This window comes from Nanorana parkeri, unplaced genomic scaffold, assembly GCF_000935625.1.
Source record: "Nanorana parkeri isolate BGI_ZX_2015 unplaced genomic scaffold, ASM93562v1 scaffold128, whole genome shotgun sequence".
In the NCBI taxonomy this organism is placed as follows: domain Eukaryota; kingdom Metazoa; phylum Chordata; class Amphibia; order Anura; family Dicroglossidae; genus Nanorana; species Nanorana parkeri.
Window position 1 is genome coordinate 2,127,795 of NW_017306396.1, and position 24,807 is coordinate 2,152,601.

Consider the following 24,807-nt stretch of genomic DNA (forward strand, 5'->3'; position numbering starts at 1 on the left):
TTTTAAAACAAGCTTTTTTTTTTTTTTTTATAAAGATAAATACTGAACAAGGCAGAAATTGTAGACAAATGGGCTGATATGACCTAATTGCTACTTTATATAAAATATGTAAAAAGTGAGTGGCACAGGCAAACCCACTTGATCTGATACAGACCTCTTTGTACCTTACTCCTAAAAAAAAACACTGACTGGTGGGCACCTACCTGCCCTCACAAATGTTTTGCCCTTACAGAGATTTTGCTCAATCTGGCCAAAGCTATCCTCTATGCGTTTGAACTGAAATAGCTACAAATACAAAGATTGTGTTTTTAATACAATGACACAAATCTCACTCTGTAAAGGAATCTTTTTGCCTGGCTTTGTTCTTTCTCCATTTTTTTGGTGTATACAGTAATTTCATTTCTTCACAAGGTTTAGTAACTTCTTGGAGCTTTGGTCTCTATTGGAGCTTCCCAATTTAAATTCAGATCAAGTCCCTCATATATACTCATACCCTAGAAGAGCCTCCACTTAGTTACATATGTGATTTTTTTAAAGTGTCTGTAGAGGGATTTCATAATGCATTTCTTGGCTACACATTGTGTATTCAGCTATCTTCTAATTGAAATAAATGTACCAGCCATTTCAGGATGCATTGCAGCTCAAATAAAAAATGATATGACGTGCTTTGTGTTCAGGTTGAATGACTGAGGTGTGTAGTGCAGATGACTAAGTGGCCCTATAACTTGCTGTGTAATACTAATACATGGTGTGATGTGAGACTAGTGTTGGGTTTTTTGATCTGTGATTTTCATGTTAACAGTCTGTACAGGAAAGAACGACTTTTGTTTTATCCAATAATTTGCACAAAGAAAACAAAGAAAGGGCAGATGATACAGTACCTCCATGGTCTGAGACTGGTGCATGGCTTTGATTGCATTCTGTGCCATTGCCCTTGTAGAAAATGTAACAAACGCACAGCCTGTGGGGACAAGGGGACAGGGGGCAGGAAAGACAAAAAAAACAACAAGACAAAAGGGTTGGACGCTTGTTAAACCAACACAGTCTACGAGAACGGCCACAAGACGACACTGTTCTCAGTAGTACATGAAAGTAACAACTCCTGGAACTTTTTAGTGGTTTGGTACTTACAGTGCTGACTTGCTAATCCGATCATAGAAGAAAGAAAGAACAAAAACAAAATGGGGAAGTGTTCTTTTCAGCCACAGGTGGATACACATATTTAGAGAGAGATAATCAGTTACAGGCACTGTATAAGCTTTATTATTTATGATATTTTCCATGAATATTATTGGTTAAAAAAGACCAACCATAAAGCAAGCAAGGGGACTACATATGGTGGTTGTATTCATTACTTGTGTATATTATTATTTATATTAGTTTATGCAATAAGGCAGTGCAAAACGAAAGGGTGCAATGAAAACCCTTGCATCCAATGTAATTCTACTGTACTGCAGTGAGATTAATTAAGAGATGCTTTCTGATTAGGTGGTTTTGGGTTACTGCCCTTTGCACTTTATTTCCCCTCTTTGCAATGTCTTATTGATAAAAAACAACAACAATGTGGGGTTATTATACTAAAGGCAAATAGGCTGTTCCCTTTGAAAGGGAATTACCCCTTAGTTTAGTGAATGGGGAGAAAATTCACTTTGCAAAGACTACTCAATCACATGCAATTTACTTACACATGACTGAATAATAGAAGAGCTTCACATCATTCACTACGCTAAGGGAAAATTCCCTTGAACAGTAGATTTGCCTTTAGTAAATCAACCCATATATTTCAAATGTTCAGACTTGCTCTATTGCTTATAAAAAAAATAAAAAAAAATAATACAGAGCATACCTTTCAATTGGAATGATTTAGTAAAGGCATATAAACTGTTCACTTTGCAAGAGAATTCTCCTTTATGAGATACAACTCTGTTGACATCATCCAATCCTGTGCAAGTAAAATTACTTTTTTTTATATTCCTTGCACATGATTGGGTATTCTTTGCAAAATGAATTTTTACCACATTCATAAAACTATGTGGAAATCCACTTGCAGAGTGAACAGCCTATTTGCCTTCAGTGAATCAACCCGAGAGTGTTTTAATGTACATTTATGATACTAAGCTATGACTAAAAAAAAATATATATAAATTACATAATACAATAGTTTTTTTTTACAAGGTTTTGATTTTTTTAATAATAATATTTGCTGGGTTTATATAACATGGTTTAGTGATGTTACATCAAATTAAAACATGCATTACAGGTTCTTGTAATTATTTTTAAGAACTAACTTTATCTGTTCATATTAACGTTAAGGTATTTGTATATATTTTTTTCTTAGTTGTTAGAATAAGCAACAGTGCCTTTGTCAGCTTTTTGGCATCCTCTCCAGTAACATCGCTAGTTTTTCCAATGTTGTCAAGTGCTTTTTGCAAGTGAAAACATTTAGGAGGTGTGTGTATATTTAAAGCTGAGATCCAGACAAAAAGGAAAAACTACCAATGAAAAGTGCATGTCACAAATAACAGTTAACATTATGGCACATTTCATAAACTGATAAAGTTATCTTTAAGAAAGCCATAAGCATGATGCAGGAACTGCACTTTTCCAGCTAGTAGACTAGATTTTATACCATTTGTGAACTGGAAAGATCTGTGTACTCTGGTTATCCCACTCTTTAAACACTTTGATCATAAAATGAAACATGAGGTGTGGGCACATATATGGATAATACTGTTGTTGTAGATGGTTTTTCCAAAAAACGTCACCCAAAGAAGAATGTGCATGCTCAAATAATTCATTGGCTGCAAAGACACCTGGGACAAGTAGGAGCGATTTGCTTGCATGTGATAAACTTATAAAGTGGAGTTTGGAGCTGATGCAATGCATCCTGTGCCGAAAACTTTGAAAAGGTAAATAAACCACTAAACTACACTTGAAAACATTTGTAGACATTGTTCTCTTATTTTTATAATATCTAAAAACCTGTTTTTTAATGGGAGTATGGAGTTCAGATTTAAAGCAAATCTGTGCTTTTCCCATGGTTTGTACCTAATTTTCCCTATCCCCAGCCGAACATGCACACCTTTCCTTTGCACCTCTGCTGTTTAGCTGCCAGGAGCAAACTAAATGCCCGGTACTTACAGGCATGGAGCACATTACTCACTTTATTTGACAGCACTGAGCTAATCCCCAAGTACCAGTGCTGTCATATGGAGAGAATCTACAGCACAGTGTAAGCTATGACACGAGTGACTTGTAACTTATAAACGACAACTTCATCTGCTGCTGGAAGCTAAGCAGAGTGGCAGTGATGTGATGGAAAGAAGATTATGTGAAACTTGGAAGAAAGGGGGCTTAAAGTGAACCTGGTGCCTTACCCTGCTTGGGAAAGGCACATATTCTCTTTAAGTAAAAGCTTAATAAAGTCTTAGAAAATATATTCGGCAAATGTACCACAAGTGCTCACCAAAATCTGTCCCTTTGCACTCTGATAAAAAATCTTTAAAATAGTTGCATTAAATTATATAATCTTAGTTCGTATTTGCTTTAGTGAACTCAGTGTAATGCACTATAATATGCAACATTTTTATAAAACATAAATAGTCAATGGAACGAATAAGTCACTGAATGTCACTATTGTTTTGTCAGATCATTTAAAACAAAGAATGATAAATATAAAAAATACTTGGAAATTAACTGCTGACAAACCTTTTGAAAGGATATTTTATTTCCAAAGAATCTGTATTTATCCTTTTGTCTTTACAGCCCTCGCTTTCAGAGTAATTCTTTTTTTGCCATTTAACATGTGTGGGGGGTTTATAATAGGGCAAAGTTTACAACTTTTTATCTGAAAATGAAAAATTGCTTTAAGCTGATTTTTCAGTTCTATGAGGGGAATTAATCAAAACTGGAGCAGACAAAATCTACAGCAGTTGCACATATTAACCAATCGGCTTCTCTGTTTAGTTTGTTCAGTTAAGCTTTGACAATGAAAAGATAGAAGCTGATTGGTTGATATGCTCAGCTGCTCCAGTTTTGATTAGTTCCCATCGATGTGTTTTGCAGTACTAACTCACCACTTTGAAAGGATATTTCAAAGTGGTAATTTTGTATATTTACAAAAGATTTAATCTTTCTGGTGATGACTGTCTTAGCAAGTATTGAATTTTTATTAATTAAAGCAGAAGAGAAATGTATTCAACTTTTGGCAAATCATAACATAATATAAATGTTTTGGTTTTATACATATCCAACCCGATTGAACAAATATTTTTAAAGGCCATAACTCAGCAACTGAAATACAATGTTAAATTAAAAACACAAACATATCTGTTCTTTTCTCCATCTTTGTTCTGTTTTTATAAAAATGTAGTAGATGTGAAGAAAATATATCCCGCATTTATCTTAATGTTCCCTTTTTTGCTGACTAGTCCAGGCCTTATAGAATGCGTTTATTCTTGCTGCTATGGAAACTGAGAAAATAATGTAGGGATATATATATTCTGTCTACAGGTGAAAGCAGTAGCTGGGGACCCGGAAGTAAGATTAAAATGTTGTCTTATGTTGCCTCTAGAAGGAGCCAAGTCATAAAAGGATTTTATCTTGCCTTATAGAAGGCATAGCTCTGACTCTTACTTTTTAAAGAAAGGTAACCTGCATTACCAATCCCATCTAACATGTATGCCTAGCTGTGTTCAGTTATTTTGTGCCAACTGATGTAAGACTCAAAGCTAAACTCCAAAACACCAGACAGATCAGAAAACACAAATTAATGTGGCTATGTAATCAATAAGGAATCATTACATGTATGTTTAAAAGCAGTGCAAATATCTGATTTTACTTTGTTTCAGCCTCTTGAAGTCTACTGTACAGTTTATAAGTCAACGGTCATAGAGGAGGGAAAGCAGCACAAGAATAAAATTGTGTGCTGCAGTGCAAGGATCATATTGATAGGGGAAGAGGGCAAAGTGACAGAGAGATGTGCTCATCAGTGTGCTGCTTCTCCTTTCTCTGTCTAGTCATAGAGTGGGTAAGGAGGGGATGTTTAAGTGAAAATAATACTACAACAGAGAAAGATCAGGTCCCTCTGTGTGGGGCAAAGTTTTCTAAATCTCAGCAGTAGATGGACAGAAATACAAGTCTATTGATGGGTAAAACATCTCTCATATATGCATCTTAGTGAATTTGGCCGTTTGCCTGAAGTTTGGTTTTAAATGTTTTTGTCCTATGTCATTGTAAGCCAAAACAGAAAATCGCACACTCCATTCTGCTATCAGGAAAAATGTGGAAATAATGTAGAGATGCAAATATTGCAACCCTGCACTGCTTCCCTAGCATCCATAATAAGAGGTAGCTAAAGGGTCTGGGGCAGCTGAGGAACCTGGAGGCAAATAAAGAATAATGTTTAATGCCAAATACCAGAAGGCACCGTCTGAGGCAAGTAGCTAACTCGGGTTTATGTTTTACATCTAGGCTACCAGTTTACAGTATTCAGCAATGCAAATATTTTGTGTATTTCAAAGATCTATCAAACTAATCTACACAAAGTGGTGCATACACAGATAATGAAAAATGAATATCAAGTCTTACACTTAATGAACTGTACTTGGTGTAATACTTGTTTATAGATTTTAAATTAGTCTTAAATGACTCTAGCCCTTATTTGTATGTACACCTTAAAACAAAGCGTTTTAGTGCTTAGAATACATAATCCCTTAACGCTACCCATGCCAGCATCGGCTATCGTGTGGGTCAAATGCAGCACTTTCAATGCTCATTGCCCCCTTAACTAATAAAAACAGTCTTTTGAAATTTCCATTTTATTCATCAAGCACCCTTGGGTATCTTGAAGAAAAAGACTGTGAAATTAATGCAGATTCTGGCTGATTTTGTAATAATACTATGGCTCACTAAAAGCTTCAGCACAGCAACACAGACATGTTTGACTCTTGCTCTCTAATGACTTTAAAAGTGCATTGATTTTCAGCTTCTTTAGCCCTGCACAGTTAGAACTCGGGTTTCAGAGAATAATTTAGTGTTCCACTCAATTTCCTCAAAACATTATTATTACTACTTAAAAGATTTCCAAATGAAGCAAATCTAAACACTGAGTGGTTCCAGCATATTGTCATTTCAGAGCTAATGCACAAAATCCTGCTCTTGGCATTGCACGTTCATCAGCTGCCCCAGTGGCCAGCACAAACAGCGAACCAATGTATTTATTTATTTATCTAGCTATCTGCAAGATGTTCCAGCAACTAAAGTTTTGGTAGGATAGGCCAAGTCAATCAGCTGGGCTCTTAACAAAAAACTAAAGTGGCTTGTTTTGCTTCTCTGTACTTCACTGTACACTGCTGATGAGATTATCAAGTCGTAGTTGCAGTCAGCAATGAAGTAGAAAATAGCTACAGAGCAGGCCACACTACACCATCATTGTCATAACTAAACAACAGCTGTCACCAGTGTGTATGCAAATCCCGGTACATGCTAAAGCAGAATGCCATGCTGTTGGCAAAAATATGCAATCCACTTCTAATTTCCTAACACAAAAAGTACACCTGTACCTCCTCTAATGCCCTCAATTACAAAATCAAGGTTTAGATATTGCACAACCCACCTTTCACTTCCACTTGTTTTGGGGCCGAAAGGCTTCTACAGCTGTTGCTAAACTGGTCAGCCAGTTTTTTTCCTGAATTTGTTCATCTACTACAGAAAATGTGAAACCTAATTTTTTGAGCCTTATATGCGTTCACTCTTTAAGGTTACTGTTAATGGGGGCCATATGCAAATATTTACTATATAGTGTTCTTTATATGATATACTTTTTTAATTAATATTGCAGTTTAGATTTTCAGAGTTATTTTAATGTAATTTCTCCACAGGCCCTTGTGGACATTAGCAATTGTGACTGAGCCAGTCCCACTGTTGGTGTATATTATTCACATTATTTTTTAAATACACTAATCTTGGGATTTTTTACCCGGGGAAGAGGTATGTTGTTGTATTTTGTTGTTGATATATTTACTCTGAATAAAGCTGATAAGCTTTCTTTTACTGAAATGCTACCAATGAAATAGAGTGCTACACATCGTTTTGCATATATATACTGTATATATATATATATATTGGGCCTGATTTACTGATTTACTTAAGAAACGTGAGCAGGCATAATCGTTATGGTACACGTACATTGTGGTCTTGCACAGTGGACGTGTGTACACATAGCAAGTTTGATAATTAAAAATTTGATCTAGCAAATCATGAAGCTATGTTCAATGTGTACAGCATGGTTCTAGTTTGCCATGCAAGTGGAGCATCCAAATATTCTGCTTTTGTGCCTTCTGTTCTCATAGCTGCAGGTGTAAATAAATGTAAACATTTTTTCTTGATACGGTCAAAGGAAAAGTAATTTGACCAAGTAGCTGGACAATTAAAGTGTATAAAACAATGAACATCCAAATAATACTGCGTTTGTGCCTTCTGTTCTCATAGCTGCAGGTGTAAATAAATGTAAACATTTTTTCCTGATACGGACAAAGAAAAAGTAATTTGACCAAGTAGCTGGACAATTAAAGTGTATAAAACAATACATTTATCTTATTTGCTCCCTTTTGGTCTGTTTAATATACAATTGAAAGAGGTTTTTTTTTATACCTGTACAATAAGTGCAAAACATTACCCGTTGATCCAACCAGAAATGTACTGCTATGTTCTGTGCACTCTGCAGTGTTATCTTAAGCAGAAATGAGGAAGTGTTCTGCAGTCTTAACACACTCCCTGTCCTAGGGTGACAACATTGCTCCTAGAGATATAATACAGGCCAATGCAGCTACTACATATAAAGACTGGTAAGCTGCAAAATAATATTTTTTGACACTTGCAATAAATTCAGGTAGTTTTTATATGCAACACTTTTACATTCTGGCATAGTGCCAGAATGTAAAAGTGTATATGACAGTATTTCTTATAAATTTGTCACAGCCATAGTGGCTGTGACAAACTTATTAAGAAATACTGTCATATTGGTGATAAGAGAAGTGGAGATAAATTGGATCCATATTTATTCATATACACCTTACCTACAATTACATGAATCTGTTGCAAGTTCTGCCATTTGTTTGCCGGAATGGAAGACACATTTTTAATGGCTATCTAAATTCCACCTTTAGGCGATCCTTGAAAACTCATCTCTACATGGAAGCCTATCTCACCTCAACATAACTGTCATTTTACTTCTTCCACAAACGTAATCTACGCAAGTATTACATTTTGTATCACTTGCCCCTCCTACTAGATTGTAAGCTCTCACAAGCAGGGCCCTCCAAACCCTATTGTACTGAAATTTTAATGTAACAGTACTGTCTCCCTCCATTTTGTAAGGTGCTGTGCAAACTGTTGGTACTATATAATTCCTGTATAATAATTAAAATATATATACAGTATATATAATTTCATGGAATATGCTTTTATCAGTAACAAAGCAGATTTGTAGGCAAACCCTTTACAATTTTGTACAAGACAAACTGAACATATGATGAATGAAATACATAAAACAGCAGATCTGGATGTTTTGGCAGCAGAAGCCACTTTTCCTATAAAAATGAAGTTTGGCCCTTCAGACTCTTGAGTCTCCCTATTAGTTCTATAATATAATTAATGCCAACACTAACTAATCACAAGGCTCAATGTGTAAGAAACAGGGTCAAGGGGGACTTTTATAGAAAATGTTAAGAATGTGTATACACATTTAGTTGCTTATAGTTTTGGATCTACTGATCATTTTGAAATTGATTTTTCAGTAAAGGTTACCTCTGAGTATGTATCTTTTCACATTATGTGCAATTTGAATTTCCCAGGTTTGCAACCTGTTCACTTTAACAAAGCATACAATATGTTTCCTCTGAATATCAATTATTCAGTCTGTTCCTGACAAGTGAAGAAGAGAAATAGATGGATCTAAAGTGCACTTGAAAGCTTTACCTATATGAAATATATAAAGAAAATAGAAAAATTAATTAAAGCCCAGTACAGGTAAAGTACAGGAAAAAAACACTTTTTTTTTAGTTTAGAAAGGTAAAGCATTAGAACATTTGCCTGGTTATTATTCTTGTCCTTGTTGGGGGCTTCCCCTCACTTTCTGCTTACCTCTAACAGATAAGTTATAAAATAAAAAATCTGCAGCAGAGAAACAAATAGCAATAGAACATAGTGTGACAGGGTGTCACTGGGACAAGAAGGGAGTTGAAACTCTCTAACTGGAGCATAAACTGTGCTACAAAACTAACCAAAATTCTAAACCTTCTCCATTATATCCAAAACAAACTTTAGGATGTACATTTTCTATGGTCCTTTTTGCAACCTAATAAAGATACTGTACATCTAAAAGCCATATTTTTTTTTTAGTTTTGGATATTGTGGTGAGCGTTTGTGACTCGTGTCTGATTTTTAGTGCTCAAACTATAAAAATACAATAAAGAAAGGTCAAACCAAAAAGGATAGAAAAGTCCAAAATAATTAATGATAGATTGGTCATATAAAAGCAGCCAATGCATTTGAGGGACAAAACCACCCACCCTCTTCTTTAGGGCTCACCACAGGATGAAACTTGGAGCAGAAACAATCAATAACCAGATCTACATTGGGACAGGAATTATACTTTCCTTGTGGAGTAAAGGTGTAGCAGTTGCTGAGTGGCAATAGAGGATGAAAATAATGTTATTGGTGTTTTGTGTCCCCATTAAGAAATTTCACACTCTCAACTTGTCCTGGCCACTGGGACTAAAACTGCCTAAAATTTTGAGTTTTCACCAGAAGAGGAATAGTGGGGCAATGGGGGCACTTCTTCCGATGAGAACTGTCTAAGTGAGGATTTTCCCTCACTTCCTGTTGAGACTGCAGAACAGAAAGTGAAGGAAAATCTCAATGGGACACAGATGGCAAACAAAGAAACCAGAAAGGTTTAATTTGTATATCCTAGATGTGTCAAATTGGCCACAAAATGTCTACTTAGAACTATAAAATCCCCCAAAAATTGGGCGTTAGAAGCTGTTTGCAACAATGTGCTAGTATGCACTGCATATTAGCAAACTATGGCAAACTTACCTACAGAAGCGATCCTCTCCAGCACTGCCCCATCCACAGTCACTGGTGCTGATCCTCTTCCAGGTCTTGAGTCTTCAGCTGCTTGATTGGCCAGGTTCCGATGACATAACACCCGAAAGATGTATTTACGGTATTTAATAGGGCTCTCAGTAATGTACAAAATGCTGAAACCTACTCGGAATTCATCTTATACTGTTCTGACTGCAATCAATTTATCTTCATTTATTTGCTATAGTTAATTGCTCTTTGCACTTTCAGCATTTTTTCTTAATTCTTACGTGTCCCTACATCCTGCTTAATTAAGTAAATTCAAGGCAAGCATGTTTTTTGGAAAACCAAGAGTTTCAGACATAGGGACCTGTAGCCTGAAAGCAGTGGAGTTGATTTACTAAAGTAGTTGAGAATATCCACTTAATAAATTGTAGCTGTTCACCCAATCATGTGCGGATGAAATGAATAAACAGAAATTAACATTTCGCATAACTGGATAATTAAAGTGAATCTTCACTTTAAACCTAAAACTAGTCAAAATGTTAAAATGTTTGTATTTCTGTACATTTTTGTCCCAACACTTACAGTCATTATGTTTCCAAACAGCTGGCTCTAACTCTCAGCATGGCTTCCCTGAACTTCCTGTTGAATACAAGATCACAAGGGATAGCTGAGTCTCCAGAAGCTGTCCATCTACTAGCCTGGAGAAGGGAGGAGTGGGGAGCAGGAAGCAGAGGATTGGCTTGCCCTGCTGTGTCTGTATGTTTGTGGAGACACACAGAGCTTACTAGCACACACAAAGGTGGTTCCATAGGACTTTCAGCTGCTTTTACTGGTGGCCAGTAGCAGATGCTGCAGAAAGCAAACATTCTACATCCAGACTGCTTCTAAGACTCCTGTTTATTATCGAAACAGGTACCTTGCAAATTACTTTTTTTAAGCAGGCTGCAGGGACAAGTAAGAATAAAGTATTTGTACTGAAGGTACTTCTATTATTTCAGTGTTGGGAAACAAGTGATAAAAAGAAACAAAAGGGACAAATTACATTGTACCATGTCAAGATTTCATATGTATGATTAACTAATTTGCCGTAACAAAGCAAACCTACAATTCATCTAAAATAAAATAGAGCTGCTACAATAAAGCTGCAGCGCATATGAGTGGACAAAGCACAGGGTCACTTTAACTATTAACATTTAAGACCCTAATTTCAAACTATGCAAGCATGCAATTCTCTTTGAATCTAGGAAAATATTGTAATTGCTCTTTATGTAAAGACAACATAATACATCTTTACAAACAATTTCTGAGAGCTGGAATTATCTTGAGATCCTCTGCAATAAAATATTCATTCATAAAATGCTAGGGGGCTTGGTATATACATGAGTATTCACTTGTGACAACACTTGCGATAATGCTTTCTAAAGATGTTGTCCCTTTTCTTATCTTTGTAACTATTGATATTCACATCCCTAACATGCAATCTGCACAAATTCTATCTAGTACCTACAACTGTGCCAACGCTTTCTATTACAAGATTCAACACATCTGTAGTAACAGATTTAGAATTTAACCCCCAGGTTTGATAAAAATATATTAAAACTTTTAGTGGCTTAAGCAACATATCAGAAATTAAGTAGATAAGTATTATACGCTAGATAAAGTGTGTATTTTTTTATCATTTTAAGAGAAGAAATAGGGGCTTTCATTTTGCGCAGAATATAGCACTTAGAAGTTAAATTTCCAAGCTACTCATTTGAATGTGAAGATCATTATCTTTTAATGGTACATACACATATGCATTCTTGAATAAGACGGCACTTTGTTGCTAAGAAATCCTTTTAGTTACCTAATTTGATCTTATTATCCATGAGTGTGTTCTGTACTAGCAATTACTAAACAGAGGTTAAGAATGCATAAGAGGCATGTAAAATGTCAACAGAAATCAATAAGGCACAGTTTATGCATTTACTACAATTTCAAGCAGTAGTTTGCTGGATGGAAGTTACAGAGATGTCGCAAATAGCCAGGAGAACAATGAAGATACTTTTTATGTCAAAGAGTGCACAAGTAAGGCCTTTCAAATATGTCTTCATTCAAAGATCAGTCAGTCCTTTTTAAAGTCAAATGAAATACACCGCACCTCCCAAATTCTATTTGATAATCTTGTAATTGATTTTGATATAGATCTGGTGTGTACAACACAGACTGTTTAGTTTACACTTATTTTGTAAAAGGCTAGCCCTTGATGCCCACTACTGATCTTAGCATGTAAAGTAACAAGCAAGAAAAGAGTAGAATTATTTTTAGAAGTATTTTGGAAGTGAGAATATTAACAGTTATGTGTAAGCCTAAGCAAAATACGGCATAGGCAGAAAGGTGAGTTTAACCAGTAGTAATCATTTTGGATTTACATTTTTCCCTATATCCATAGGAGACACATCTACTACTGTAGCTGAGAAAATGCTGAGTTAAAGTTACCGGAGATCAAAACACATTCTTTCATGCATCATAATTTACATTTTAGATATTTATATCTATCTTTTGTTGAAGATAAACTGATTGGATACTTTAGAAACAGGGCTTGATTTCAAATAAGTACATGCCTAGACAATCTCATAGTTATTTCTTCATGCTGCCTCCTAAGAACGTACCTACTGTGATGATGTGATACTAAAACAGGGCAGTCTGCCTTGCTAACTTTTGAGATCTTAGTGTAATTGGCCTTTCCAAAACTTGTTTAGCTGTTTTCAAGTATGAGGAATAGGTTAAATCTTAGTAGTTGCACACTGTTACAATATAATCAAATTTAAATGTAATGGCAAAACTTTTGTGTAACCTATCCAAAATCTCATATAAGTTTGAAGTGGAAAAAGATGGTCAATAAAACTCGGGTACTTAGTAATAAAGAGGGTAGCTCACCTTAAAAAGACTTGTCAACCCATCATTCCGTAACATATTTCTCATTGCAAGTTACAGTATGTCTATTTAGCTTACTTAAGCTATTTGCTGTCCATGAAAGGCCTCCCTATTCCTAGTCAGCCAGAATACTTGAAACCACTGGTGTGGATCGACATTTTGGATGTAATGGCAACCTACCAAGCAGAATCAAAGCTGTCACTCAAATGATGTTTTGTATTTCTTATCGGTCCCGCAAATGTGCAATATTACTGTGGCCAGGTGCATGCTCCTGGCTCCAACAGTGCTGTCAGTACTAAGAATGGCAAGAGTTGAGAGAGTGCAACATGTACTTTGCAATTGGTAGTGTTGGCATTATTATGGCTGCTTAACCCTGATGTTTTCAAATGTGTACGCTCCTGATGTCAAGCTCAGCAAAGGTGAGCTGGAAGCAGCTCACATAAACAGTGACTTCTACGCTGATTTAAAAAAGAAGACGGTTGTCTTCTAAACGCGTCGCCGCTTTACTACCTGACAGACCGCCACGGGCTCCAGGCCGCCCCTTCCCGCCGCAGTTTGCAGTTCTTCTCTCCACCTTATCACATAGTGGCGGTGTCTGCCTCCGTACACTGACACTCCGGCCAGGCATCTCCCCGCTGTTATCCGGTCTCCTCCTTCTCAGCGTGCCACACTTCCCTCCGGGCTCTGGGTCCACTGCCATACGTGGATCACTCACCAGCTGGCATTTCTTTCCACCCACGCAGACCAGAGAACACCATTGCAGACTGGGCCCTTCTCCATAAAACAGCACAAGAGTCTGCCATACCTCCCACTGTGCCAGAACACTTGGATGCTGCCTTATACCCCACAGATTCCATCACTGGATTACGCACCAACCCAGGAATATACACTTGAGAATGACAAAAATCAAATAGCATCCACCTGCATGACCTCAACCTTCTGCAAGCCACTCCAGGATTTCACCATCCACAGTCTGGACCAGATCACCTACAAGACAGCATCCTGCTCGATAAAGCACAGAAAGCTCTTCAAAATCCAACTCAACAGACCAGATCGTGATGCCACCTGCAGGACTACAACCAGCAGGACTTCACATAACATCCTCGTCGGTGACCACGCACCTCCACTAACCTAATGGTGAGTTACAGAAGTCACTTTTGCTTTTGTTTATCTATAAAGCCTCACCGCCTTGCCATTTGTCGTTACATTTCCAATTTGGCTCACAACGCCACCGCTTTAAAAAGAAGAATACGGCCCTGCATCACATTCCCTCCGTCCCCATGCTGAAGCAAGTGCTCACCCACCCACAGGTGAGTGTGATACCTCATACCCCTTGTCATACCCTACCTGAGTTATTGCGCTAGGACGTGGTGCTTCGTTTTTTTTTGTTTTTGTTTAGGACACACGTCGTTTTCCCCCGGTACGAATTTACCTGGAGCCGCACACCAGCACACAACATCCCATCTTTCTCCTCCGAAGAGCGCTTAAAACATTGGACTTTCCTTTCATAACTTTTTCCTTGAGTTTTTACATCTTTTTAAGATATTGATTTACTCTTTCTTCTAGTAATTCAATATTTTCACTAATTCTAAAAGTAGATATTTCCAGATTTCAAAATCATTCTCCAGTATGTCTTCATACACAATGCAATACACAATCACTGCACCATAACATCCATAATAAAAACAACACTAACAATAAAATGATATCCATCTAATGTTTTCGAATTATCCTGATGTTTTGCTTTTGTTAGCAGTCACAATACATACAAGGCATAGGTGTGAATTTGACAAAACTGATCAGGAGCTTTATGGTAAATAATACTGTATGAATTACATACTGGGTCGTATAACTTTCATAACATGTTTTAATTTAACAGTGGAATTTTCTAATTTTATTAAACAAAAACAGAATATCAATGTATGGAAAGCATACAAAGAGTTTGCCAAGCTATTTCCTTCCAGATTAAGTAATGTTACTTATTGAAATAAAAACTTAAAAGAAAAAATAAGCATGTGTTTTTGTTTAATGCACATCTGGTAAATGGCGCATGAAGGTCTGATAAGGTTCTTGTTACACAGATCACTGTGTATTTTCCAGTATGTGCAATATTAGCTAATAACCTAACATTCTGATATTGTTTAAATTAAATGTGCATCAAAATCTGTGGAAAAATATGGCATCTAAAAGATGAATAATCAGACTGGAATAAGGGACTTTTTTTTATTCCAATAAACTTAGGGAGATGCTTTTCTATTGCATTAGCCTGTGTCAAGTCAGGATGGGAAATGCCCACAATCGGACACAGACAAAAACATTAAAAACAAAAATTTTTTGTGAGAACAGGGAGAAAACACATACAACAATGTGTTTATTGTTTTCTATGACCTCCTGTCCCTAAACACTCTCCTCTGTTTTTTCTACAAGAGTCACATGGATAGGAAGTGAGGGAAAATATTCCAAATGGGAAAACAGACAGATATAAAACCCTGACAGAAATGTTAACTCTCACGCTATTCAAAACTAAAAAAAAAGAAACGAAGCTTAAGTTAGGCATTGAATTACAAGCCATTGAAATTTTAGGAGCCATTCTCCTTTTAGTGGAATGTTTATTGTGGAAAAAAGGCAAAAAACTGTGCTAATAAATGACAGTTTTAGGTAGCAAATTTACAGGTCGAATCCATAACCAGTTAGTTTATAGATTTACACTTTTTCACTGTGAATGTGCTAAAAATTGTTATATTGTTTATTTTATATTACATAATAATAATATATAGGAAGTGGTGGTAGTTCCAATATCCAGCAGAGGACGATCCTTTTAAAAGACTGCAGCTTTCTTAATTGTTTAGCAGCTTTGCGCTACTTTTTTGGTGATGAAATAGATCAATGTATAAGACAACATCATACAGTGATAGGCTTAGCTGCAAAACAAGCCTTTAGCTTAGTATGGGCTTGGATAAAAAAAAGCCTTGTCCAGCTGCACACATTGGGTACAGTATGAAACTATGCTTATTTGCTTAAACATTCTCTTTTTCAAAAGAATAAAAGGAAATGCATAGCAGTTCATCTGAAGTACATATATAACTCTGTTACTTTGCCTACTCTTTATAATTATACAGTCAGTAATAAGTATAATTTTAAGTAGCATAGAGCATTTCCTTTTCAGCATTTAAGACTTCAGATAGCACAGTATGTAACAACATCTTTAGAGTGGCGTTACCTGCAAGAAATGTCAGGTAATTATGTAGTGCTGATTTTCACCAATTTATGGAAATGCCAGAAATGATTGATCCTGCATTACAATGCAGGTAATTGTTAGTTATCCATTTGATTCTAGCCCACATCAGAATGTATGGTTCTGGCCATCCAGTTGCAAAGGTCACTCTGCATTTTTTATAGATAAGCATTCTTTTTGCCTTACAACTTGCTTTTTGTGCCTTACAACATGCATAATTTAATTCTCTGTTTGTCAGTTAAGGAATAAGTCTACCCACAATAAAAAGTAGTTTGGCTTCAACAAAAACAATGTAGTCAATTTAATAAGCTGGTTTAGTTATTTTAACAGTTAACTATCTGATTGCTCATTTTCTCAAGCAATAAACTTGCAGCAGATGCTAAGATCCTGCTTTGAGGGCTTGTTCACAGCAGCTGCTGCTGCGCTCAACAACATGGGTGCTGATATGCGTGTGCCTGGACAGTGCCGATGCGATCAATCAAGCCGCATCACACTGTTTCTTTTTTTTGTTAGAACTTTATTGAAATAGCACAAATTACATTTCATTAAGTTCTATGAACACACTGTGGTGTGATGTGGCTGTACCGTGTCTCACTATGGTGCAATAAAAACATTTAAAATGTACTTTTTAGTGCACACCACTGTAAAAAGTGATGACCGCTGCTATTCCTAGGGCTGTTTCAGAAAGCTCAGCAGGCTTGGACTTTTTAACATGTTTTTTTCATCCTATGCCTGGAGTGTATCAAGTGTGGAGCAGTTCTTTGGGCATCACATGCATGAAGAGACACATCATTTTTCACTACAAAGCTTGGTAGGAGCAGCACATGAATAATACTGGTCAGCAGCAAAAAACCCACACTTCTCCCTTCTCATCTCTTCCCCTTCTACACAAAAATCTCCATCTGCATCCGCTGCAACATAGGCAGCTTAAAGCAACAGGGACTGGAGTCTGATAAAAGGTTTGAGAGGCTTAACTTATGGTATATAAAACAGGGAATATGGTCAGCATGGAGCCACACTGAGTAGGGCCAAGAGTAGACTCAAGCCTCGCTGTAAGTCTCCTAACCCCACTGTCTCCAGTAGCATTCTAGACCAGGCAGGTGTCTCTGGAGCAGAAGAAATAAAAGTTTCCTAATCAACCCCTTGCCCAGTATCTCAATACCAGCATGGCTAAAATGCTGACATTACAGCTACTCCCATTCCAGCTGATGAAGTTGGTCCCCTTCTGCCAAATTATGGCCTATGCTGCATCACAGTGGGAGATACCCAACCCCTATTTTTTGCCCAAAAGGCCATGCCAGGTTTCAACCAGCATGTGCAATAATAATGTATCTGTATCACTGGACCACATGATCAGCAGCAAGATCCACATGACTACCAACAAGCATGGGTAGAAATGTTACATTCCTTCATGGCACACTGGGCCACTTAAAAGGTGTCTGGGAAGGATGCAGGATGAGGCACACTGCTGGAGCTGACGATGCTACCCATCTCCTGCATCTTCATGATGGTAACAAAACATTTACCCCCCCCCCCCCTCCTCCCCGCCCTCCTTCTCTGACTCCTTGCAATCAGTAGTTCACCTCAAGCACCCCAGGGCCCAATCCTGTGCAAAGGACTGGGCAAAATACTGCCACACTGTTTTGCAGCTGATATGCCTATGGGAAAGGAGTCACACTAGGCAAGAGACTCTGGCATGTTTTCAGGGGTAGGCTGAGAGTTGACTAACCCCATACCATCCTGTGTCAGGCAAGGGCCATCACATCCACCCTTCAGCAGGGAAAGTTCACACACATGCCTTGCCTGGTATATGTCCTCAACCTGGTAATGCAACAGTTTCTAATTAGGTACCCTAGCTTCCAGGATGTCCTGCAGAAGGACAGAAGAGTGTGTGGTCACTTTAGGTGGTCATACCCAGTGAGCATTCACCTGGCCAAATTGCAGTGGCAATGCATGCTGCCTGCCATCCAACTAATATGTGATACACACACATGCTAGAGCTCTCTGATAACCATGCTGCAGCAGCTGCAACTTTAGCAGTGGGCTACCAACAAATATTTGTGTGAGTATGGGATAGGGACAGGCCCTGGGATCTAGGATTCCTTTCCTCACAACAGTGGCTTCTGAGAATTAGAAGGAGTATGAGGAGGAGGGTTAGGCTGCCAGTGGTGAGGAGGAGGACATGGGTAGTCTGTTTACCCTCTCCCAAACCCCAGGAGTTGTGCTTGGGTGGGATGAGATCATTGAGGAGACTGGTGTCCTCAGTGACAGTGAAGATTGGGGGTCCTATGCTGCAGGCAATTTGTGGCAAATGTGCTCATTCATGCTTATTTCCAGCCTATTGTGGTACTTAGGCACTGTAATGGGGACACACACAGCTGGGCCTGAGCTGAAAAACATGTGTGTGCTGCAGAGTAGATCATTCTATGTGTCTCCAAGTTTTCAGTCTATCCCACTGCACTCACAATCAAATATATTTGTGTCTTTAGCCTCTCCGAAACAGTGCACTCTAATTGTGATTTCTTATTTAAAACATGTCTGATCTCTCCCCCAGTTAAACCACGGCTTAGTAAAATGCTTATGTACTGCTTTTCTCTGTGAGACCAAAACAATCTAATGTAGATCTGTGATTGATTTTTGTTAAACAATTGATGAGAAACTGACTGTTGTCCCCTTTTTCAAAATACAGCCTACTCCAAGTGCTTAAATATGGATTATGAAGCCTGTACCGTATTTATTTATTTTTATCTGTGAGATATGCACTTTAGGCCCCATGCACATGGGAATTAATATGTAGGCTTTCAGGTGGATTTGGAGCTGATTTTTAAATGCACCCTGAAGCATTAACTACTTAGGTAACGCTAAATGCATTCCTAGATGTTTGCGTCCAATCAACCTGACAACACACTCTCCAGCCACTGTTCTATGGCTGGTTATTGTCTCTGAAAATTTGGCACTCTAATTCATTTTTCTGCCTCAACTCTGGAATGTGGGGTTGTGTTTTTGCGGACTCTGCTTTGACATTTTCTTACACATTTATCAAAAGACAGTGTGGTAATGCAAAAAAATAAATAAATCACAAGCTCTGCTAGGCAACAATTTTGTCACTGGTTAATTGTTATGAAGTTGAGGGCTTCTGTTTTTAGTTTTGGAAGAGTAAACTTTCTCAAGGCTATTGAACTTCCACCCCTCAATTCAGGCCTATCACTGCTAGATAAAGAATCAGGTGTCACGGCCAAAATTTACTTTTTTCGACGTTTTAAAAGAGATTGTGGTGCTGCTGCTGTATTTAAGCCAAGCTACATTACATAAATAAAAAAAAGAAAGAATAACACATGCAAAATATGTGATGCCATATTAGTGTTCCTAACACTGTACATGAGAATTGTACAGTTCCAATACACTGCATACAGCTTGGAGGCATTTTTCAAGCATGTATTACAAAGGAACCTCAAGGTTACACAAGAAAGGAGGACCCTTTCCCTGCTGAATGGTATTTTCTAAAATGTATTTTTGCATTGAAACATGTTCCATATGGCAGTGCCCAGCTTCCCATGCCCTTTGTTTTACAATCCCTTGTGTTTAGCCTTGCAAATGGGCTGAAATGATTTTGAAGATTAGAGCCTCTCCTGCATTCATTGACTTCAGTGGAGTAAAGTTCACAATTTCTGAACAGAGCCCAAATCAAACCTAGGCCGATTTGCTCGCCATACTTGAAAGTATCAGGGTTTTTTACAGATTCAGAAACTAAAGAGTCTAAAAATATAAGTATGCAGATTATAAGTCACACTTCCATGGCTACATGCTTGTTCTGAGTCTCATGATGCACAACTAAAAACAAGCTTGTTACAAAAAAGTAACATTTTCTGTTTAAGGTTCTGAACCCATAAATGTAAGCTTACATTTGTCATACAATCCTTTCAAATGCTAATTTAAAGTTAATGCATCATTTCACATATTTAAAAAAAATTCAAGTAAGGCTGATGTTTATATGTGAGTTATTAATTAATGGTTGCTAATTAATAATGAATATTAAATATGTTTTGGTAATTGTTTTCAGATACAGAACAATAAATATAGATTTATGTTTCTACAAAGAAACACTTAACACTCATTCACAGTGCACTTGCACAATGTAGATTTAATTGAAATTAATATTTTTCTTTTTTTTTCTTGTTGTTCCTTAGATTCAAGTCATCCTACATTCCAACAAATTGCTCAATGTGCCTGGAACTGATCCTCTCAAGGGAAAATGAAAAATTTGTCCATATTGTTTTCATTTTATCTGTGTAATCCACAAATGAAAGGAGAAGTCTATGGGGATTTGAAAGCTCTGTTCTTCATCTTTAAACTATTAGTCGGTCCAATTAAAGGTATCACCATGTACAGTCAACATGATCTTCTCTGAGAGGGATTGTGCTAAACAAGCTTTAGAACAGAGCTAAGGATCACAATCAATTTAGCTGGTATTGTTCTTTTTTTGCAGTATACCATGGTCAGGCCATGGCAATTTACATTAGACTAAATATATGTGGAACAGAATCCAAGAAATATATAGGAACATGTCATGTCTTTCTTTGCATTACACTTTATTGTGGGCAATAATCAGTTGTTGCCGCATTGAAAAGCCATTTCCAGCAGGCCTCATCTCTTATGTCTTACATTGCCTCCAATCAAAAGCTTTGACAAAAATCTTCAGACATTTCACAATTTGCAGGAAAACCGCAATCAACTGTATACTTTGAATATTGTTGGTAAATGCATAAACCATGTACTCATAAACAAAACAGAAAACCTTGACTGACCACAAATGATTCACAAGTGAAAACATGCAGCTGTTTATGTCCTTAAGGTTGTCCCCTTTTCTTTAATATAATGTAGCATACATTTAAATGAAAAATGCTCAATAAATAGAAAGGATTTTCCAATTTAAAATGATTTACTGTTCTAAGATACTTTATAGCTTGTTTTCATATGTTAGACAATCCACATGCTTCTAATTTATTAAATGTGATGCTCAAGTGTAAAGCTAAAGCCTCTGTAGTTGGAGCTATGCTTTGGCTATAAACTGTTATGATTACAGTGCTTGACAGAACTTACAGGTATCCTTGTATGCCTCTGGCATTTGTAGATTATAATAAACAATATGATAGGAAAGCATAATTGTACAGCTTGTGTACCACAGTTGATATTGATGAATGCCTGAGGCAGGAAGATTCCAGAGGAGTTCAGCAAACACTTATAGTTTGATGGCTTTCCATGAAGACATAAGCCATGGTCAGTAACAAAATTAAACCTTTCTCTACACCAGAGCTGTCTCCATTTCTACCTGGGCAACTGTGTCATTTATAGCTTACTACTGTTGAGAAGAAAGCCCCCACAGTTACTTTTGTATTTACAGATAATAGAAATGGGACTAATGGGAAGTGTTTGTGTGTGTGTGTGTGTGTGTGTGTGTGGGGGGGAGGAGGGGGGTATTCTTGCTACTTTCCTCTTTTAACCCTGTCACCACAGAGGAGGTTACAAAGCTTCTCTCTGACACCCACCTCACCACTTGCCCCTTAGACCCTGTTCCCTCAACACTATTTCGGGCACCCTCTTGCTCTATCCTACACTCTCTTACTCACATTTTCAATCTTTCACTCTCTACAGGCATCTTTCCTTCCCCTCTAAATGGACACTACCAACCTCAATAACCTCAGACCTATCTCCTTACTCCCATTCACCTCTAAACTACTAGAACGCCTTATCTACAACCGTCTGAGTCGCCACCTCACTAATAACAACCTTTTGGACCCCTTACAGTCCGGCTTTCGCCCCATACACTCCACTGAAACTGCTTTCCTAAAACTCACCAATGACCTACTAACTGCTAAAAACAATGTCCGCTACTCCTTACTCTTGCTATTAGACCTTTCTGCTGCTTTTGACACTGTTGACCACCCGCTGCTCCTCAAAAAACTCTACTCATTTGGCCTACAAGATTCTTCTCTCTCTCATGGTTCTCCTCCTACCTAGCTAAGCCCTCCTTTAGTGTCACCTACAACTCTAACTCCTCCCCTCCTCTTCCTCTTTCTGTAGGGGTCCCCCAATGCTCTGTCCTTGGATCCCTCCTCTTCTCCATCTACACTTCCTCCATTTTTCAGTTAATAACCTCACATGGCTACCAATACCATCTCTATGCCGATGACATTCAAATATATCTTTCCACTCTACAACTCACCCCCTCTGTGTCCTCTCGTGTCACTAATCTACTATCTGACATATACGTCTGGATGTCACAACACTTATTAAAACTCAATCTTTCAAAAACTGAGCTCTTGATATTTCCTCCTGCCCGTGCACCTTCCCCCAACATTTCCCTTGAGATCGATAACACAACCATCCATCCCTCCCCTCATGCCAAGGTCCTAGGTGACATCCTTGACTTGGACCTCACCTTTCCTCCCCACATCCAATCACTGTCCAAATCCTGCCCCCTTCACCTTCATAACATCTCCAAAATACGCCCCTTCCTCACCAATGAAACCACTAAATTACTCATCCACTCCCTTGTTATCTCCCGTCATGAGTATTGCAACTCCCTCCTCATTGGCCTTCCACTACACAGGCTATCCCCCCTTCAGTCTATCATGAATGCAGCTGCTAGACTCATCCACCTGACCAACTGCTCAGTGTCTGCAACCCCCCTCTATCAATCCCTACACTGGCTTCCACTCGCCTAAAGTATAACATTCTAAATATTAACAATCACTTACAAAGCCATCCACAACGCTGCCCCTAGATATATCTCAAATCTTGTCTCAAAATATCACCCTAACCATCCCCTCTCCTCCTCCTAAAACCTCCTGCTTTCCAGCTCCCTTGTCAATTCCTCCTAAAACTCGTCTTTAGGACTTCTCGAGAGTCTCTCCCATCCTATGGAACCGTCTACCCCAACCTGTCCGACTATCTCCCACTCCGACTGCCTTCAGGCCATCCCTTAAGACTCATCTCTTCAGGGAAGCCTATCCCACCTCAACCTAACCACTGAACCTTCACGTTCTCAAACAATTCATCCCCACACAGCTATCTCCTCATGTATCACTTGCCCCCTCCCTTTTAGATTGTAAGCTGTCATGGGAAAGGTCCTCCTTACCATCTTGTCTTGTGATTGTAATGTCTTCCTTATATTGTAAAGCGCTGTGCAAACTGTTGGCGCCATATAAAACCTTGTGATTACATTTGTCCAAGAAACAACTTCTGTTTTCACCAGTATTGTGTCTCTCAGTCAGGCTTCTACCTCCAAGAAACATTGGGCTGAAGGAACTAATCAGGAATGAGATTACCCTGGCAGCCAGCCTGGACTAGCCTATGGTCCATTCCTAAGGAGTGAAGACCAATATAATCCATGTCAAGACATGGAAATATTTTATAGTTTCAAAGTTTACCCAGTTAAAGTTTTTTGTAAAATAAGTGGTGGTGGCTAGTGTTTCTGAAACTTTCTGGCTGTGTGCGGTGCTGTAATTATGGCTGTGTGCTGTGATGTCACAGGAGATGTGTTTTCACTTCCAGGACAAAATTGTTTATCTATCTAGTAGAGTTGTAATCCTCTAGGTGTTTGTTTCCAGTCATGACATGGATTTGTTGACAGTTGTGGTGGAGAGCAACTGTGAACAAACAAGGTAATTTTTTGTATAATTGGTTGGAATTAGATTGGGTGGTAGCTATGGCAAGGGCAGGCAATATTGGAAGTGAGTGGAGTAAGCTTTGCTTTGAGCAGATGCTTGACACCCAGACTTGTCCACAGGTCAACCAATGGTAAAAACTTGCTACTGTGGTAAAATGAGCTCTGTGCATGTGTGTCTGTGTATGTGTGAGGATGGGGGGTGGGGGAAGGCTGCACCAAATGAGGAGAGGGAAGAGGGGTGTGACAGCAGCAGGTGAGCTCAGGAAAAAAAAGGCTTGAATGTGACAGTTGGGCAGTAGCTGAAGTAGGACCAGCTAAGTGGAGGGTAGGAAATATAGGAAAATCGGGAGGTAAAAAGTAGATGGTGTGCAGTGAGCATAGGTCAACAGGTGGGCATAGGTCAGGAGGTGTAGAAGCAGGAGGTGGCCAGTGGATATGAGAGTGGGTGGTGCACAAGAATGCTCTTGGTGCAAAATGATCTTTAGGCCTGGTTCACACCTGGGCGTTTTACAGCACGTCCTACGTGCTGTAAAACGCTCAACATGTGAGAACCAATAATTGCCTATGGGCATGGTTCCCACCTGGACGTTTTACAGCACGTAGGAACGCGCAGAAAAACGCCCTACGCCCAAAGAAGTACAGGAGCTTCTTTGGGGCGTATTTGCCGTGCGTATCCATTAGGATACAGCCGGATAACCCTCGAAAACGCGCGTTTGTCACGTTTGTTTACCGCAAATCGCTGTAAAAACGTGCAGCAAACACGCATATTCCGTACGCCCAGGTGTGAACCCAGCCTTAATGATGAGGTGGGCAGTAGAAAAGGTGGTGATATGGGCAAATGAATATATGGATCTTGTATGACAACTACACTCTTTTTTGGTAATACACTGCA

At 38.3% G+C, this 24,807-nt stretch overlaps 1 protein-coding gene across 8 annotated transcripts in view; it reads right to left on the reverse strand.

Annotated features, from left to right (window-relative positions):
• The window catches only part of CELF2 (CUGBP, Elav-like family member 2), a 122,671-nt gene that overhangs the window by 70,899 nt on the left and 26,965 nt on the right, over positions 1–24,807 (reverse strand). For 4 of the 8 annotated variants that reach the window (XM_018553739.1, XM_018553736.1, XM_018553734.1 and 1 more), the window contains exons 3-4: positions 1,132–1,143; positions 882–961 (exon numbers count right to left, since the gene is read on the reverse strand). In XM_018553739.1, coding sequence (XP_018409241.1) covers positions 882–961; positions 1,132–1,143 — 92 coding nt within the window. The remainder of the gene's footprint in view (positions 1–881; positions 962–1,131; positions 1,144–24,807) is intronic. The other 4 variants (XR_001941094.1, XM_018553737.1, XM_018553735.1 and 1 more) reach the window with 2 other exon arrangements.